The sequence below is a fragment of the Alexandromys fortis genome, unplaced genomic scaffold, assembly GCF_014885135.2.
Source record: "Alexandromys fortis isolate MF-2015 unplaced genomic scaffold, M_Fortis_MF-2015_v1.1 scaffold_136, whole genome shotgun sequence".
Classification (NCBI taxonomy): Eukaryota; Metazoa; Chordata; class Mammalia; order Rodentia; family Cricetidae; genus Alexandromys; species Alexandromys fortis.
Window position 1 is genome coordinate 2,220,782 of NW_026068024.1, and position 19,529 is coordinate 2,240,310.

At 43.8% G+C, this 19,529-nt stretch overlaps 1 protein-coding gene and 1 pseudogene across 1 annotated transcript; both read left to right on the top strand.

The window, feature by feature from the left end:
• Positions 1–1,465: 1,465 nt before the first annotated feature.
• Positions 1,466–18,724, top strand: Sult6b1 (sulfotransferase family 6B member 1). Its single transcript, XM_050163538.1, has 6 exons — positions 1,466–1,664; positions 2,960–3,072; positions 11,047–11,136; positions 14,058–14,184; positions 17,774–17,868; positions 18,395–18,724. Exons 1-6 carry the CDS (start codon positions 1,466–1,468, stop codon positions 18,722–18,724), a joined length of 954 nt encoding a protein of 317 aa, XP_050019495.1.
• LOC126514539 (phosphoglycerate mutase 1-like) lies at positions 4,338–9,611 on the top strand (annotated as a pseudogene).
• Positions 18,725–19,529: the final 805 nt, after the last annotated feature.

The window sequence follows — 19,529 nt, forward strand, 5'->3', positions numbered from 1 at the left end:
CCTGCCTCGGAAAAAATGTATGTATGTATTGGTATATACATATATATACTTGGATAAAATACAAACTCAGTCACTACTCATATTATTCCACAGTTCTTCTCTTCCTCAGACATCGTAAGACAACAAACAACATTTTCACAGCACACATCCGTGCTCATTCTAACTCACCAGGCCCGTCACCTTCCACTAATGCTCCACTGAGGGGCTGGGCTCCTCCTCACCCTTAATGCTTTCTTTTCAGTCCGCTCAAAAATCTTATGAACTTCTTCATCAAAATGCAAAATGATTACAAGAGCAATTCCTTTTAGCTGACAAATCATCTGGCCCCGCCCTTCTTGTCGTAATCATACCCTTTCTCCCATTGAGGACGCTCATCATGACTAAAGCTGACAATGGTCTTGTTTCTACTAGCAAACACTTAAAGGAAATTTGCAATTTATAAAATATTAATCATGTAACTGGAATTCCCTAATGATCCACAGGAGCACGTTATTGTGAAATGACACCGTTTAGTATTTAAATGGAAAATTTTAAAAACAAAAAGGGGCATCTACACCCACTAAGTCCTCACATACTATGCTACATTTAGCCATGCTAAGTTTTATTTTATTTTATTTTTGCTTTAAAGGATAATGCAACTTCTCCTGCCCAAAAAGTGTTTTGCCCTAAAGGAGACAAAGCCTAAAGTATATGTTGAATGGAAAGACTTGGAAACTAACCAACAGAAAGGGCCAGATGTTCTTCTAGCATCAGGGTGAGGTTACGCTTGTCTTTCCAGAAGTGACCGGAGGCCCAGATGGCTCCTGCTTGATGCATCTGACCAGGACACATCCCAGAGACCACTGTCCACATGAAGTGTCTGAAGCCCATAGAGGAGAAGTACCTAGAGATAGCTCTGCCGAGTTCTCCCCTCCAAAGTTCTTCTTTTCTGACCCATTGCTGTATTGCTAAATGAGTGAAGATGAGATTCACAAATCATTTCAGTAATAAATCACAAAACCGAGCCCAGTATTCAGGATTGTCCCTAAATTGGGGCTTTAACTACTTAATTAAATTACCCCGTGGTTTCATTGTCACGCTAAGTGGGATGTGTTTGGAAAACTGCCAATCAAAAGCAAACCAGAAAGCTTATTCCAAGAATTTCTCATAGAAAATTCAATGTCTGGTTTTATTAAATATCTACTTGTTAGATATTTAATGTCTATTAATCTTCTGTTAGGAGATTTTGTTCTTTTTCTTCTATTGAGTGGGATGTCCGCCGTAACACGATCAGCATCTGTGATAGCAGTCCCTGAAGCCAAGCCTGTCTGCACCTGTGGCTCACCTTTTGTGACGGCGGGCTACACAAACAGGATGAAGGAACGGATGAGAACCGGGTGATAGAGTTCCACGCGCCTGGGAAGGACTATTAAAGACGACCACTGTACGGGGTGACACCGGCTGGATTCATTAGCGGGGAGCCAGCATGGCTGACAAGTCCAAGTTTATCGAGTACATTGATGATGCTTTAGAGAAATCTAAAGAAACGGCGCTATCTCACTTGTTTTTCACCTACCAGGGGATTCCCTACCCTGTTACCATGTGCACCTCGGAAACTTTCCGAGCTTTGGACACCTTTGAAGCCAGAAGCGACGACATCGTGTTAGCATCCTACCCGAAGTGTGGTAAAGAGAATCTTTTCCCGTGGGCGCATTCTGTGTTAGTTAGGTAGCGGAGGGTGCAAGGTGAAGGTGGGAAGGAGGAGCCTCGTCTCCACATGGAACTCGCTGGAAATCAGCAGCAGCAGGGGAGGGCGGGGAGCGAGACAGTAAAGCAAATGGGTTGTAAAGTCAACAACTGAAAACTTGAAAACAAAACAAAAATCCAGTAGGCTGGAGGAAGAGGTATGGCCCGTGGGCGGAGGGAGGATCGCCAGTGCCAGAAGAACTAAATATGAATATGTTTGACAGACAGCAGAAGCATGCCGTTTCTGCCATGTATGTAATGATTTCCATGTGCTGGACTTCTTTTCAGGATCAAACGCCAATCCTCCTGGTTCTCAAACCTGTTTTGTAAAATCCATCATCAACGGAGAATAAGAGATTAAGAATCTAATTTACTATATTTTATACCATCTGTTTTGTTGTTGGGTTTTATTTGGATTTTTGTTGTTTGCTTTAATTTTGAGGTTCAGGGTGGCCTAGAACTCACAATCTTCAGCGTCAGCCTCTAGCATGCTCGGTTGCAGGCGTGAGCTATTCCGTCTACTTCAGCTTCTTTTGTTTCTTTCAACTGCGGCTTATTAAAGCCCATTTCATTTAACACTTTCTGTTCTCTTATTCAGTGCTGGGATCTATTCCTGTAGATCAATTTAGGGCGAAATAAATTATATAAAATGGATATTTCTCTAGCATAATATTCTTTAAGGAGTGCATTCTATGTGCAAATCACGTCAAGGAGACACCTGTGCCTGATGTGAAGGTGAACATCAGTAATCTCAATTAATGTTCAGGAGGTTGAAGTAGGTGGTTCATAACTTAGAAACCACTGTGGGGTACAGGGCAAAACCCTGCCTCAAAACAAAAAGGGGGGTGAAGGGAGAGAGGAAAAGGGAAGAGGAAAAAATGTGAATTTTAAAAAACTTAAAATTTTCCCAATACTAAGGAGGCAAAGGAGGTGATCTACAGAGCAAGTTCCAGGACAGCTGAAGTTACTATACCGAAAAATACTGTCTCAAAAAGCCAAAACCAAACCAAACAAAAAACCCTAAAAACATTAAATTCCATGTTAATATACATAAATACTCTTTTCTCCAAAATTACTTATTTCCACAGCCTGAGTTCTTTCTAACTCTAAAGAAATGAATGTGCACATCATGGAATAATTGAAAAATTTAAATTTCCTTTTCTACATGCTAAAGTGATACATCTTTGTTATTAAGACTCCTTAATGGGTTTCTATTTTCTGTCTTTTCTTTCAGGTTCAAACTGGATTCTCCACATTGTCAGTGAATTAATATTTGCCATTTCTAAAAAGAAATACACATGCCCAGAATTTCCAGTTCTTGAGTGTGGAGACGCAGAAAAATATCAGGTTAGTACAAACAGTTTTTTGACTTCAGTGAATGAGCGCAGGGAGACTCTTCCTCTGGAGCCATCACCTCTGAGTTCAACAAGTATTAATATCATGCTAACAACAGTCCCTGAAGCCAGTTCTTGTTTGCTTACCACGTCCTCAATCCTCTTCTGGTATTATCTCATTTTCTTACAAAAAAGCCTAAATCACCATTTCGCAGAAGATGAAACTGCCATCCTTGCCCAAGATTAAGGAGATAATAAATGGCAGAGCCAAAATTTGAATCCAAGCTGTCTGATTCGAGTTCCAAAAGAATTTAATATATGGCTATCCTTACTAGTAGTAGCAATATTTTTAACTTGGGGGGCAAGTAATCCGAGAACACCCAAGAAATGAACTAAAGCCAAAAGACACCGGCATGGGTAGGAGGCAAGGCAGAATCCCATCTTTGCTAATAAGACACTTTTAATTTCCTTATCTTAATTACGGCTTCTGTGACCGTGAGCAGCGAGGAAATGGTCACGTCTGAATGAGGTTCAAAGAGCCACACACAGTATGTAGTTACTATCACTCTCTTTCCCAGCAGAACTGGCGGGGCCGCCAGTGTTCAGGAGTAAGGGGCAAGAGGGAGAGTCTGCCTTGGGTCCTTGTGTTTAGACCGCAGGGAGAAGATGGACCAGCCTCTCCTGAGCCCTAGGTATGTCAGAACGCAGAAAGGAGGGGAAGCTGGACCCAGAGGGACCTCACCACTGCAGCAAAACATTCGGAAATGTTAATCACCAAGTCTCTCCCGGAGCAGATGGAAGAAAGAAACACACTGGGTGGGAAATTTCGGGAACAGCTTCTAGGAATGACCACACAGTCCACATGTTTGACAAACACAAGCTTCAAAGTTCCATAGGTAGAAAGAAGGGAGGCCGTTTCCATGGGCTGGGGGAAGTAGCAGAAAAAGGCAGTTTGAAGGACAGCTGTTTGAGGACTTGATGCCGAGCGGGAGGCAAACACTAAATCCTGATCCAGGCTGGCATCCAGGGCACCTTGTGAAGAGGCAAAAGAGCACTCAGCAGCCACGTTATGGCCCAGGGTCCCACACTTGGGAGAGTGGTCCATGCTCGAGTGTATCTGATGGAGGCTCAGACAGAACAGGCTCAGGCTTCGGGGCCAGAAGAACAGACATCAGCTTAAAGATTTTGCCAAGCGAAGAGACAGGACACGCAGAGAAAAGCCAGCAGCCGTCACATAGCCTTGCTCCTAGAGACGGTTTAGCATTGCCTTTAGACGGGATGCTAGCAGGTGACCAACTTTCTTTCTTTTTTAATTTTTTAAATTTTTTTTGAAAAAGAAAACAAGCTATCTTTTTTCATTATACATGCCAATCAAGTGACCAGCTTTCTAACCTATACCTTTAAACCCGATTACATCACAGCCTATGATCTTTGTTGCTTATTTGCCAACGTCATTACCTACCTTCAATACCAACAGCTTGTTTTATGTTTGAAACAGGGTTTGGACTATTGACTTGCATGTTTTCCCATTACACATAGGATTGTTTCTCCATGAGAGTATATTTTAATTTCAAACAAATTATCTCAAACAAAAGTACATAGCAGAAACCATTTGTAAGTGTGTGTGTGTGGGGGGGGGGTTGTGATGCTGCACAGAGCTTTGATTCTTTGTCAAGATTATGTTTTTCAAGCAGGATCTCATGTAACCCAAGCCTCAAATTCCCATTGTAGCCAAGGCTGAGCGTAAGCTTCTGGCCCCCTTGCCTCTGCCCTCCAAGTGCTGGAGGTATGTTCCAGGCATGTTCCAGGCATGTTTCAGGCATGTTTTCAGGCATGTCCCACTACTTTCCCAGTTGCCAACCAAGATTGGTGGAGTGTCAGAACTTGACTGTGAACTTGAGTGTTCTTGGGACAAGGTATTCCTGTTCCTCAGCGGGGGTCATTCTGCTTCCCTGGCCCCAATAGTGTGACTGCAAAGCCACCTGTTGCCAGGGGCTCTTTCTAGAACCCTCCCCTTTCCGTTTTTTGCCAGCTGTGAAAGGAAAGGTGCACTTTCTTGTTAAGAAAAATTCCAGCTGTAGTGAAAAGATGTAAATGACTTTTGTAGCCCAGGCATTCTTGAAGAATCTAACACCACTTTAAATATTCACTAAAGAGGGCCTGGAGAATTGGCTCAGAGGTTAAAGGCACTCGCTGCTATTTAGGGGGACTGAGTTTGGTTCCCAGCACTCAATGGTAGCCCACGACCATTCCAGAGTATCTAACACTGTCTCCTGCCTCTGTAGGCACCAGACATATGCATGTTACACATACATACTTGCAGGCAAGACACTCCTACACATAAAATAAACATTTTGTTTTTAATTAATTTTATTTATAGTATGAGTGTTTTGCCTGCACCATGTGCATGCCTAGTGCCTGTGGAAGCCAGAAGGGGGCATCAGATCCCCTGGCACTGAAGTTATGGATGGCTCAAAGCCACCACCGTGTGGGTGCTCGAAAGTGAAGCCTCTACAAGGGCAAGAAGTGTCTAAACCACCAAGACATTTAGGCCGAAGGTTATTCAGAACAAACCCTTTCCAGTGTGTGTGTGTGTGTGTGTGTGTGTGTGTGTGTGTGTGTGTATGTGTGTGTACTCCTTCCTGCTTTCCTGCAGAATGAAGCATAATTGTTTTCTTGTAATATAGATCACAAAGTCCCACTGACTAGCTCCAGAATTACCAGAAAATCTTCTAACTCTGTTTTAGGTTTTCATAACTGCAGTGTACCAGAAGTGTTTAATTTTTTTTTTTAGTCAGACATTTTAGGGGCAAATTTCTACTTCAATTATAATTTAATTGTGTCTACTTTTTTAATTTTGGGGGGATTTACTTATATTTATTTTATGTGCATAGGTGTTTTGCCTGCATGTGTGTCTGTGTGAGGGTGCCAGATCCCCTGGAATGGGAGCCACAGCTGTGAGCTGTCAGAGAGGTGCTGGGAATTAAACCTGGACCCTCTGAAAGAGCAGCCAGTGCTCTTAACTGCTAAGCCATCTCTCCACCCCCAACTGTGCCTCCCTTTGTGCCTGCAGTATGTCTTTTATTTTAAACAGAAATCAGTGAGAGGATAAGTTTAAATTAATAGTGATCCTACAGACAACTTCCCTGAGAAATTGGCACGCTGACATCCAAAGGGGCTGTACCAGCGTGCATTTCCACCAGCAATGCAGAAGTGTTCCCTTTTCCCCACAACCTCTCCAGCATAAGTTGTCATCAGTGTTTTTGATCTTGGCCATTCTTACAGGTGTAGGATGGAATCTCAGAGTTGTTTTGATTTGCATTTCTCTGTTGACTAAGGATGTTGAGCATTTCCTTCAGTGTCTTTCAGCCATTTTAGATTCCTCTGTTGAGAGTTATCTGTTCAGGTCTGAACTCCATTTTTTTTATTGGATTATGTGTTCTTTTAGTGTCCAATTCTTGAATTCTTCGTATATTTTAGAGATCAGACCTCTGTCTGATGTGGGGTTAGTGAAGATCTTTTCTCATTCTGTAGGCTGTCGTTTTGTTTTGTTGACCATGTCCTTTGCTTTCCAGAAGCTTTTCAGTTTCAGGAGGTCCCATTTATTAATTGTTTCTCTCAGTGTCTGTGCTGCTGGGGTTATATTTCAGAAGTGGTCTCCTGTGCCAATGTGTTCAAGTGTATTTCCCACTTTCTCTTCTATAAGGTTCAGTGTGGCTGGCTTTATGTTGGGGTCTTTGATCCATTTGGACTTGACAGACACCTTCCCTGTAAGACACATTCAAGCGTCTCTGAAGCAGCCCTCTGTAGAATTGGTCTTCATGTGGCCTGCGGCTCAGCTGCATTACCCATTGGTTTGAATAAAGAGCTGCGTGTCTAGTTCTGAGACAATTGCACTCTCCTCCAGGCTGTGCCGCTAATCCTCCTAGTAACTTTGTCATTCTGTATGAGTCCTTGTGTGACCCGGGGCCACGCGATGGAGAAGGAACAGTACGCTATCACTTAATCTGAAAATGACCGTCTATTTGATGTTGTACAAAGCACCCGAAACCTCAAAGCCTAAGTCTAATCTCTAAAACAGAGGCTCCAATGTCTGCCTGAAAACAGTGTTGTGGATGGATGTAAAGTTATTGCAAACGCCACCGAAGACAGTCTAGTGCCCCTCAGCCGTCGTCACCACTGATCACCACTGGGACTCATATTGTTGATTAATTTTTTTTTAATTTTTGAAAGTCTTGATTTATGTTCTTTTGTTTGACTTGATGTCTCCATAGCTATTTTTAAAGAATTAGCTACAAATTTCTGAATATTATTTTATCACTAGAATTTTAACATAACTTATGAAGCTTTGTGTGATCTCTTCAAGCGAAATGAAGCCTTGTCTTCCAAATAAAAATTATTAAAAAATTAAACACTTATAAAGAAATATAAATTAAAAACCCTTCACTATTTAAGAGTATTTGTTTTTCAGACAGGTCTCCTGTGGCCTAGAATTCATTGTTTGCCTAGCCTGCTTTGAATTCATGTCCTTCCTGCCTCATCCTTCCTAGTACATATATAACCATGCCTTGAGGTGGCCATAAAACTTTGTTCTTTTTAGTCATTGGTGGAAATAGATAACAGAAAATAATAAATTATTCTGTTCCTCAAGTGGACAAACATTTCATAAATCATTTCTCAGATATTTAGGTAACCCAGGACTTCAATTCTGTTGGGATATTTGGTTATATGGTACCCCTTTAATCTTAGCACTCGGGAGGCAGAGTCAGGAAGCTCTTTGAGTTGGAGGCTAACCTGGTCTACAAAGCAAGTTCCAAGGCAGTCAGAGCTATGCAGAGAAACCCTGTCTCAGGGAGAATATTGTATCAAGGGCTAGAAAGGTATCTCAGTGGGTTAGAGCCTCTGCTATGCAAGAACAAGGACCTGAGTTTAGATCTCAGATTCCACATAAAAAGCCAGGTGCTCCCATAATTCCATTGCTGTAGGTCACGGGGACAGGGGAACTGCTGGGCTTTTTGGCTGTCAGCCTAGATTCGTGTTCAGCCAGAGATTGTCTCAAAGGAACAGTGTGGACAGTGAGTGCTGCAGCAGGCCCCCAGGGCCTTTCTCTGGCCGCTGAGGTATCGGTACAAACACATACATGCAAACATACACATTCCACACTCACAGATATACATGAGAGTACACATACACACACACACACACATACACAGAAAAGTTCAAAAACAGATCTAGTTGTTAAAAATGGATTTTAAGGGGGCTAGAGAGATGACTCAGCAGTTAAGAGCATTGCCTGTTCTTCCAAAAGTCCTGAGGTCAATTCCCAGCAACCACATGGTGGCTCACAACCATCTGTAATAAAGTTTATTGCTCTCTTCTGGCCTTCAGGCATACATGTAGGCAGAACATTGTATACATAATAAATAAATAAATATTTTTAAAGAATGGATTTTAAGGAACAAGTCTTCTGACTTGAATATTTCTATCAGAGGCCATGATAGAGAAGAGACACAAATAAAACAGCGAAATGTGGGTTCTGAATTTGCTTGAACAGAAAGAATTTAAGTGACTGAGATTGAGAATGAAAAGCAGGATCCGATAAAAAATAATTTAGGTGAGATTAATGATTTGTTTATGATTCTTCATTGAAAAAATTGGGCACAGAAAAGAAAGTAATTGGGGGAAGAAAGTGCGCGGGAGAGGGGCGGGCGTGCGCAAGTGGCGCGGACATGGGGGCGAGCTGTGAGAGGAATCTCAGCGAGCCTCAGTCTCTGCTGCATCCCCTTGCCTATCGCCGTGGCTGCCTACAAGCTGGTCCTCATCCGGCACAGCGAGAGCGCCTGGAACCTGGAGAACCGCTTCAGCGGCTGGGACGATGCCGACCTGAGCCCGGCGGGCCACGAGGAGGCGAAGCGCGGCGGACAGGCGTTGAATTCGACATCTGCTTCACCTCCGTGCAGAAGAGAGCAATCCGGACCCTCTGGACAGTCCTGGATGCCATTGACCAGAGGTGGCTGCCAGTAGTCAGGATCTGGCGCCTCAACGAGCGACACTATGGGGGGGGGGGGGCTGACTGGTCTCAATAAAGCAGAAACTGCTGCTAAGCATGGTGAGGCACAGGTAAAGATCTGGAGGCGATCTTACGATGTCCCACCACCGCCAATGGAGCCTGACCATCCCTTCTACAGCAACATCAGTAAGGATCGCAGGTACGCAGACCTTACTGAGGACCAGCTACCGTCCTGTGAGAGCCTGAAGGACACTAATGCCAGAGCACTGCCCTTCTGGAATGAAGAGATTGTCCCCCAGATCAAAGAGGGGAAGAGAGTCCTGATTGCAGCCCATGGCAACAGCCTTCGGGGGATCGTCAAGCATCTGGAGGGTCTCTCAGAAGAGGCCATCATAGAGCTGAACCTGACAACTGGCATTCCCATTGTCTATAAATTGGACAAGAACTTGAAGCCCGTTAAACCCATGCAGTTCCTGGGACATGAAGAGAGGGTACGGAAAGCCGTGGAAGCTGTGGCGGCGCAGGGCAAGGCCAAGAAGTGAAGGCGTGAAGACAGACTTCTGCCCCAGACCCTCCTCCCTGCCTGTCTCTGCCTCCTGCGCTCTTCCCAGCACCCGTCACCGACTCCATGTTTAGGATCTTAAGTTTAAGTTGTAGCTGCAGATGGGGACCCGTGGCTCCCATTTTGTTTTAGTATTTTAACCCCTGCACCCACTCCCTTCATGGAATCTAGTCAGAGTAACACCTCCAGGGTGCAGGTTCTTGGTCCACATCCAGGAACGGCTCCTCTTCCCAGGAGAATTGAGAGGTAGTAATTACAGTTTTCTTAGTCCTTTGTTTACAAGGGTCTGCTTTAGGAGGTCAGGGAGGAACCATGCTGTGGCCTGACCAGTGAGAAGCCTGTCCTGCACTCTTCTGCAGTTAGGCAGGGGCTGTAGTCATTCCAGTGGAAGGTGAAAGTAGCCTGCATTTAAAAGATGAACTACCTTCCTCTCTGACCCTAAAGGAGCTGCTGGCCTCCGAAGGTTGGGATCAATCCTGTCAAGTCTATGTGTTACATTTACTTTTACAAAAACAGAAGTACATATATATATTTATCAGTACACAAAAACCCCTCTGAGGTTTCTAGTGGTGATTGAAATAGTCTATGTGGTCACCAGAAAATAAGCCATTCCTCATATCAAGTGGGATAAACTTCTTGTCCTCAAGGGACAGGAGTGTCTCTTACTGTGTGTTAGGACCCCTCTGCCTTGTCTTGTAGAGGGGAAGTGCCCCTTGATCATGTCCAGGGTTTTGTCTTTCGCTGTCTGAATCATGTTCCAGCTGCCTGACCCTACCGTGTGGGTCCAGAACTTGTTTTGGGTATACTAAATCTTCTTTTCCAGATCAGTATAATAAAGGAGTGATGTGCAATTAAAAAAAAAAGAAAGTAATTACAGAGTGCTTGAAGCCACCACGTAGATGCCATGCTTCTAGGCCACTGAACACACACACACGTGCACATACACACACATACATTCACACACTCAGCCATGCACTATTTCATACACATATTCTCTCACAGACACACATCCACTCGGACATACCCTCTCACACACATGCACACACTCTCAGAATGCTCTTACACACTCTTATGAACACAGTCGTGCACACGCATTCTCTCTCACACTCTCACACACACTCTTACGAACACAGTCGTGCACACGCATTCTCTCTCACACTCTCACACACACTCTTACGAACACAGTCGTGCACACGCATTCTCTCTCACACACTCTTACGAACACACAGTCGTGCACACGCATTCTCTCTCACACTCTCTCACACACTCTTACTGTCATACACGCACTCACACACTCTCAGAAGACTCTCACATAATTCTCTCAAGCATATTTGTTCACATACCCTCTCACAGGCACACTTACACACACACTCTCTCACACACATACACACTCACCTTATTGTGTTATTTTGTAGAGAATGAAGCTGTTTCCTTCACCAAGGATTCTGACAACTCACCTCCACTACGACAAACTACCTCAGTCTGTCTTCAAGAGCAAAGCCAAGGTGAGTGAACTGGAACATATTAAAAGATTTATTTTTGTTTTGCATATGTATGTGTTTTGCCTGCATGCATGTATGTGTATCTGTTATGCCCAGATCCGCAAAGTTCCCCAAAAACCAGCAATGAGACCGAGTCCTGTATGGAAAAGCAAAGAGCCTTTATTCTCCACAAGTTTGCAAACTCGGACTCCTCCGTCTGCCCAATGATCGGAATAACCAAAGAGCCCCAAGCTCAGTTAGGGTTGGGTTTGTATAGTAGCAAAGGTGGGGACGAGGGATTTCTAAGGTTCAGGACCCCAGATTAGCTGACATCTGTCTAGGGGTGTCCTGGTGAGTGTGCAGGTGATCCTATCTACAATGGTTGGAACATTAGGAATTTCCTTTGGATGGTGGTGCCTGGGTAGTCTCAGTTTGTGGTCTTTCTTGGAACCAGGCATTGTCTTACAGTAAACTCCTGAGACTCAGGCCCCTACTGACCTTGTCATGGCTGGGTCCTACATATCATGTGTGTGCTGAAGTTGAAACTTTCATGTATACGTACAGGCCATCCTTTTACTTCTCTGGATTTTGTTCGCTTGTTTTGTCTCGACCTTGATTTTTGGCAGTGTTAGAGATCAAAGCCAGAGCCTCACAGGTACTAAGCAAGAACTCTACCACTGAGCTAGTCAGCCCTGTAGTTCCCGGCTTTTGGTGTGGGGAGCTTGCTCATACTCATGGAATTTGAATATGTGAAATGTGTAATGTAGTATTTCTTTTGTTGTTTCTTTCTTCCCATGTTTTTTTTTTTTTTTTCGAGACAGGGTTTCTCTGTGGCTTTGGAGCCTGTCCTGGAACTAGCTCTTGTAGACCAGGCTGGCCTCAAACTCACAGAGATCCGCCTGCCTCTGCCTCCCGAGTGCTGTCTTCCCATGTTTTTGCTGTGGCTGCGTACAAGCCAAATGCACTTCAATTTGTATAGAAAGCATACATAGAATGAAATGTGCAGTTTATTGTCATCAGTTTTACAATTCATAGCCTTCAAAATCTCACTGCTTTTAAAGAATATAGTCTCGATGCTGGAAAGATGGCTCAGAGGTTAGGAGCATTGTCTGCTCTTCCAAAGGTTCTGAGTTCAATTCCCAGCAACCACATGGTGACTCACAAGCATCTGTAATGGGGTCTGGTGCCCTCTTCTGGCCTGCAGGCGTACACACAGACAGAATATTGTATACATAATAAATAACTAAATAGATTTTAAAAAAAAAAAAGAGAGAGAGAATATAGTCTCATAAAATTAGCAATATTTTTTTCTGTTGCAATCTGCAACCATGTTATTTCTGAATTTCCCATATAATAACAATAGTCATCAGACAGAATTGCTGTTGCTTTGGCTACTTTTACCATTTGCTTACAAATCCAGCACCAGGAGTAGCAAGGCAGGCCCGCAGCTCCAGCACTCGGTCATACTTTGCTCTTCTTCATCCGTCTTCCCCACTCCTCCCACCCTCCTGCCCCCACTCTTCTGGGTCCCCTTCTGCCACATCACATGTATTCTCCTCCCCCCCCCCTTCCCTTGAGATCTCTTGTTCCTTTTCATGGTCTGCCTTCTATTTTCATGATACACACACACACACACACACACACACACACACACACTGCATATATGAGCTCTTCCTTTGAGACTGCCAGGTAAGGAGAAACAGGCCAAAGCTCCAAAAGCTCTTGAGGAGCAGGCTAAGTAAGCAGCACTGACTTGTTTCCAAAGGACTGGTGCTGCCCCCTGCTGGGTTCAGCGTCCACTTACGTGGGCTTTTATTCTAGTCCAGAAACTTACCCAGTGGAGGATCACCTTCCCCTGTTTTTCAGAAATCCTCTTGACTTTTGCCTCTTTCTCCATATCTGGCTTCTGCTGTGAAGGCGAACCCTAACCCAATCCAAACCAACTCCCACCCACCCCCACCCCGCCTCCTCCACACAGCAAGGGGCTCCCGCCCCGAAAGGGATTAGACACAACCCACACCCAAACACCTGTTTTCACAGAGAGACCCTTTATTGAGTTTAAGTCCCTGCTCACTGACTCGGGCAGAAAAACAGCAGCAAAATGCCCTTGTAGGTGTAAGTTTTAAGACGAGAAAAGGGGAGGTCTATTTTGAATGGCTATGTTAATTAAGTGAACCAAAGGGGACTTTTGATTGCTGGACTTTAGTACTCTGAGAGCTGCATCTTAAGTAGGCAGTCTCAGAAGGAGGAAGTGGCCAAATAAGGGAAGAGAACTTCGTGGCTAGCTTTAGAAATATAGCCTAATGGTTTACTGAGCTAGAGGGAAATGGGGTAGACAGGCAAGGCCTGCCAGAGCCATAGGCTCAGAGTGGGTAAGTGTCCCTTGGAGCATGCTCAGTTGTCAAGGAACTGAAACAGGAAGTGTCTGAAGTCTTGCTTACACACGGAACACTCACGCTCTCCCCGACAATCCCTCGGTCTTCTCGCACCATCCCTTGGTCGCCTTGGGATTCGGTTTGATCTTTCCAGTGCTCATTTCATAATTTTCATTCAAAGGCCGCAACTGTCGTTGGAAAAGGGAGCCGCGGAAATGAAGGTCCTACTCCATCTGCATTCCCAGTCTGGCGCCTCTACCCCCAGTACTCATGACCCTTAAGACTGGTTTACGATTATCTGGGGTTTTACCTTTTACTCTCCGAGACTGTGCTTGTCAAATTGCTCTGCTTTGCCTTTTCGTTTTTCCTGCGCCTGCCCTTTGTGGTCTGTTTAGACCATATCGTCATTATTAGCTAAGGTCCCCTTAGTGTCCCAGACTTCCCAGCTGTGTTTTACCACTGTCCCTCTTGCTCTCTGTATTGACACAATTGGGATGTTGTTCACCCTCTTGCTTTTCCAAAGTGCAATATACAAAAGTTGCATAAATTAACTTCGTTTTTGTTCCCTAGATATTGGTGATATTTCGAAACCCTAAGGATACAGCGGTGTCTTTTTTTCATTTTCATAATGATGTCCCGGATATTCCAAGCTATGCCTCTTGGGATGAATTCTTCAGACAATTCATGAAGGGACAAGGTAAGCCTGTTAATAAAAGAATTTTTCCTTCGTCAGATGAACACATAACTTTGAAAAGATAAATGTAAAGAAGATTTAGGAAGATCTTGGGACCAAAAGGTTGCATTTAAATTAGGTTTTACACAGAACCGCCAAGCAATTCCATGCGTAAAGCAATTACAATGCATCTTTGGTTTCAAAGATACTCCAGACTCGTGCAGAGACCTCTTAATACCACTCATGTTGTGGTGACCCCCACCATAAAGTTATTTTTATTCCTACTTCAGAACTGTAATTTTGCTGCCGTTATGAAGCATAACGTAAATATGTGAAATTTCTGATGGTCTTGGGTAAGCTGGGTAAAAGGGTCTTTCAGCCCCCAAACGCTGACCCCCAGGTTGAGAGCTACTGCCCTGGAGAATTCAACTGTTGGACCGTGACTACTAAGTGGTCACAGAACAGATTCAGAAGATAAACATTATTTAAGAGTCATGTAGAAAAGTATTTCTAGTTAGTTTCCCTTGAGCCACAGTATTATACAGTGTCAAAAAAACCCAAGGAAGATCAAAAGCTTTTAAAACCATAAGTTGTATAACTACACCTAAGACATTTTTGTTAGATTATGTGAACATCTTATCTCCAGTTATCAATAGCTACTATTTTAAATTGTTTATTTTTGTTCTTTGATAACATCATATGTTTATAATAAATTTTAGCCTTCTCTCTCCCCATTACCTTGTATTATTCTCCTTGCTTTTCTTTTCCCATTGAAACCTTCCTTTCCCTAACAATTCCCCTTCCTCCTCCCTGTCTTGTTTTATTTAGGTGTGACTCGCTGAGTTTAAACAGGATTGCTGTTTTAGTTTCTTTTCTGTCACTCTGTTAAATAAAACACCGCGTCCAGGACTGCTTATAGAAGGAGTCTATCAGGCGGTGGTGATGCACGCCTTTAATCCTAGCACCTAGGAGGTAGAGGTGGGAGGATCTCTGAGTCTGAGGCCAATGTGGTCTATAGAGGGAGTTCCAGGACATCTGGGGCTACACAGAGAGACCCCATCTCAAAAATAAACAAACGAACGAACAAACAAACAAATAAAGGGGTTTATTTAGGCTTACAGTTCCAGAAGAATGAGTTCATGTTGACAGAGGAGAAGCGTGGTGGCTGCAGCTGGAAGTTGAGTAATCCCATTAATCTGCAGGCAAAAGGAGAGGGAGGGAACAGGAAATGGCCTGCAGCTTTGAAGCATCAAGGCCCGCCCCTGGTGCCACACTTCCTCAGCAAGGCCACACCTCCTAACTCTACCCAAAGAGAGCTACTGACACCAGACCAAGCTTCCAAATGTCTTAGCCTACGGAGGACATTTTATTCCAACTGCCGGTTACTTACACGAGCGTGGGTGGGAGGTTATACCACAGAAGAAAGCGACACTCACCCCCCCCACACACACACACCATTAATAACTATTAGGTCTCTCACTGAGTTATGGGGCCTTGTGAGCGCTTCCTCCTTTCATGATGAAATAAGAATGATTAATTTCCTACTATTGCTGCTTCTTCAGACACTAAATTAGGTTTGTAATAGCCCTGCTTTCCCTTAAGACTCGTGACCAACCGGAGTAAGGCCTACTGTATAGCTAAGAACACTAACAAGATGTTCAATCGCTAATTGCCCCACTTGCTTAAGGGGCAGAGAGCCTATGTCCATGAGTACCGTGGCCAGAGGTCTGTAAGCATCTCCTTCTAATGGTGGCTAAATTACCATAGAGGGCACAGCATAGTCTGCGCTCTCTAAGAGAACGTGTTGTGGAATAGTTTCTCTGAGAGTGAAATAATAAAGCTCAGAGTCCCTCTCGGAGGCAGTGAAGACCCGGAGACCTGACCAGCTGCCTGAAAGAAGCAGAAGCCAGCTAAGCTGCCTGGAAGAGTTTTAGACCGTAGTCACTTGAAAAGGGCACGCTCCAACCTGCTGAGCTGCCTGCAGGCTATGCTCTGTGCTCCAGGTGTCCTAGCTTTTGTGAGCTGCCACCTTGATGGCACAGCTGTCTCTGAGTCACTTTTGCTCCTGTAAGTAACCCCTCACCCATACTTCTGTGAGTAACCCCAGTGAAATTCATGGTCCAGGAAGTTGGACTTTGGTGGTACCCATACTTTGGTCTGCTGTGAGCTCCCTGTCTAGGACGTGTAGACGTTTGCATCTCCCCAGGGAAAGTGTTGCTACACAAAACTGCTTCTCTATGCTGATTTTAAAAAGTGCTGCATTTAAGATGGATCCCATGTTTTACTACATAGACACATAGTGAAATGATTACCAAAGTCAAGCATGTCAGTCCTTCATGTCACACAGCTGCTTCTCTGTGTGAAGGGAAAGAATCACATGCATTTGCTGTTCCCTTAGCAACCAATATTTCGTTATACAATTCAGTATTCATAACAACAGTCCTTATGCTGCACTAGACCCGGAAGTCTAGGTCGCTACACTTCTCTGCTCACTACTCCAAAACGTCAAAGATGTAGCTTTGACCTCCATCTACCCATTTCCTTCCTTCCCCATCCCTTCCCATCGCTGCTTTCTGTATGTATTCAACCTTTAAAAAGATTCCATGTGTAGCTAAGACCAAACAGCGTTTTGTCTTCTTCCCTATTTTATTTCGCATGATGCCTCCTGGGTTCATGCAAATGCCATACATGCCAGCATCTCTATTTTAATATCCCACATTGTGCCTGTACCCCACAATTTGTACGGGCCACTTTGAAAGGTGTTTGACACAGCAGAAGCCACAGCACTCCACATACATGGACACTGCATACAGTACCAGCTCCCTAGAAAAGATTAATATTGAACTGAGTCACATCAGCAAGGCAAGCCCGTTAGGAGACGCTTATGAAGCATCGCTCAGCATGTCTCCGTTTGTCTAGAAACACTTCATGGAGACCGTGTTGAGTCAGGCGGGGTAAACCCATCACGCGGCTCCATATACATAACATGAGGGAACATTCAACGATGATGTTTGGTACCTGCGGGACAATCTAAAGAATCTTCCCCACTGCATTCATTCTTTCTGCCTCCTTATTTGATTGGCAGTAAGATATGGCAGTGATAACTTGGACAGGATTTCTTCTGTGCAAAATTCTTCCAGTCAGCTTCAGAGCAGCTGACCATATTGTGGATGCTATGTCTTCAGCCGGCTCAGCTCCTGCCGCTGTAACTCCCAGCAGTGACAGACTGTGCTCTTGAATTACAAACCAAAATAAACTTTTTTTTTTTTGCATAAGTTGCTTTGGTCAGAGCATTTTATCACAGCAACGGAAGGGAAACTCAGACACACGCACTTTGTCTGAACTATCTTGTCCCCCCCACACCCTTCCCGTTCTCAGGAATGTCTTATAGCTCTGGCCAGATCATTTTCATAACCTGCTCAGATGTATTATTAGTGGAAAATGTTCAAGAAAGGAAGACACGGATAGAAATGGATAGCGAGACCAGCGGATGCCACCTCTTTGGAGGCAGATTTGTATTAGGCATAATCTCCTTTGAACATATACCCATGCATTTGTATCTATTTTCCTCAGTTATGTAATTACTTTAAAAGCTTTTTTCTTTTGATTCTAGTTTCTTGGGGAAACTATTTTGATTTCGCAATTAACTGGAACAAATATATTGATGATGAAAATGTTAAGTTCATATTATATGAAGATCTGAAAGAGGTAAGATTATGGTCATTGATATTCAAGGGCAATATTTATTAGTGACCACAACACAGAGCATATACTTAGGATGCCTGATTATGTGAACAAATAGCATATTCAATATTTAAAATCTTTGATACCTAATAAAAAACTAGAAGTCCACTACACATAAAGAAAGGCTTAGTTTATTTGCTTGGTAAATGAAATAATAATTGCAGATTAATAATTACTCTCTTTCCCTTCATGATGGACAGTCCATGTTAGCAATGGAAGAAACAATAGTTGGGGCTCAGTTAATTTAACCAAACCTGCATTTGGTTGTGGGTTGAATTAGGGAGACCTACTTCCCTCATCCAGGCTGGAGAAGAAACTTGCTCGGCCTAGGAATGGGTACAAAGACTTCAAAGGGTTGTGCCCCATATCACCCTTTCCCAAAAATTAAATGAATGAATGAATAAATAAATGAGCACTGATTTAAGAAAAACGTTGCCCCAGCAAACCCCACTGAAAGATGTTTATCTTTTCAAATATCTTTTTCTTTCAGAATCTGGTTGTAGGAATAAAACAGATCTCTGAATTCCTTGGCTTCTCTCTAACCGATGAGCAAGTACGAACTATCTCAGCCCGGTGCACCTTCCAAGCGATGCGGGAAAACTCTCAGGAGACGCATGGTGCTATCGGCCCCTTCCTGTTCCGCAAAGGTAAAGCGGCTCTCATTTGTGGGGTGTTATGCCAGCCCCACACTGAGCAGGAAAGCCAAACCACGGTGTCTGGAACAAGACAGGGTGTTGTCTATTTGTCTTTTAATAAGAATTCAGGACAGGGGGAGCCTGGAGCTGTCATTGGTGGCTGTCCACTGTCCTTTGCGCACTAAGTGCCCAGTGATGGCAAAGCAGCAGCTGGAGCTCCAGCATTCAGGACTCAGGTAGGAATGGGAGACAGCAGAGGAAGGATCCTGTACAGTAGCTAATCTGCCCCTTCTGGAGCTTTCCACTAAGCCCCATTCAGTGGTTGCCTGCGCTCATTCATCATCCCTCCCGACAGCGGTCCTTGGAAATGTAGTTTCTTATTGACGCTAGGTGCATTGTTACTCCTGAAAGTCAGAATTTTGCTAATACACAAGGAGGAGAAAATAGTCACTAGGTAGGTCATCAGGTATTTACAGACGATTTTACTTAATTTCATTAGAGTATTCTAAGTTCGTATCAAGTTCTATAATTCTATAGGTTAGGACTTTGCACTTTCATTTTATTGAATATTTAATGAGAATATAACAATGTTTAAAATTTTTATTACACTTAGTGTGTGTGTGCCATGAAATGCACGGGGTGGTTAGAGGACAGATTGTGGAAGTCAGTTTATGTGGGACCTGGAGCTAGACCTCGGGCTGTTAGGCTGGGGGCAAGCGCCTTCATCTGCTGGGTCACCCCGTCAGCCCTATAACAAGATAAAGGTAGCATAGGGAACAGCAAAGATGAGCACAGCTAACGTGGGAACTGACTGGGTACTGACCAGAAGGCTGTGTTAGGGTTAACGTTTGTAACAAAAGGAAACAAAAGATTTACTTTTGCGACCTAGGAAAAAAGCTGAAGCCCCAGGACCTTGCTTTTCCGTTGTCATACTTCAAGATTTGAGCCGAGTCTATTCCTTATGTTAATTTTTTGACTGATCTATCTTAA

Excerpts from the sequence above, each read along its gene's own strand:
- Sult6b1 (XM_050163538.1), top strand. The coding sequence starts at position 1,466 with ATGGCTGACAAGTCCAAGTTTATCGAGTACATTGATGATGCTTTAGAG. Across the intron at positions 11,137-14,057 it reads TCTTCAAGAGCAAAGCCAAG|ATATTGGTGATATTTCGAAA; the intron begins GTGAGTGAACTG and ends TTTGTTCCCTAG. Across the intron at positions 17,869-18,394 it reads TATATGAAGATCTGAAAGAG|AATCTGGTTGTAGGAATAAA; the intron begins GTAAGATTATGG and ends TTTTTCTTTCAG.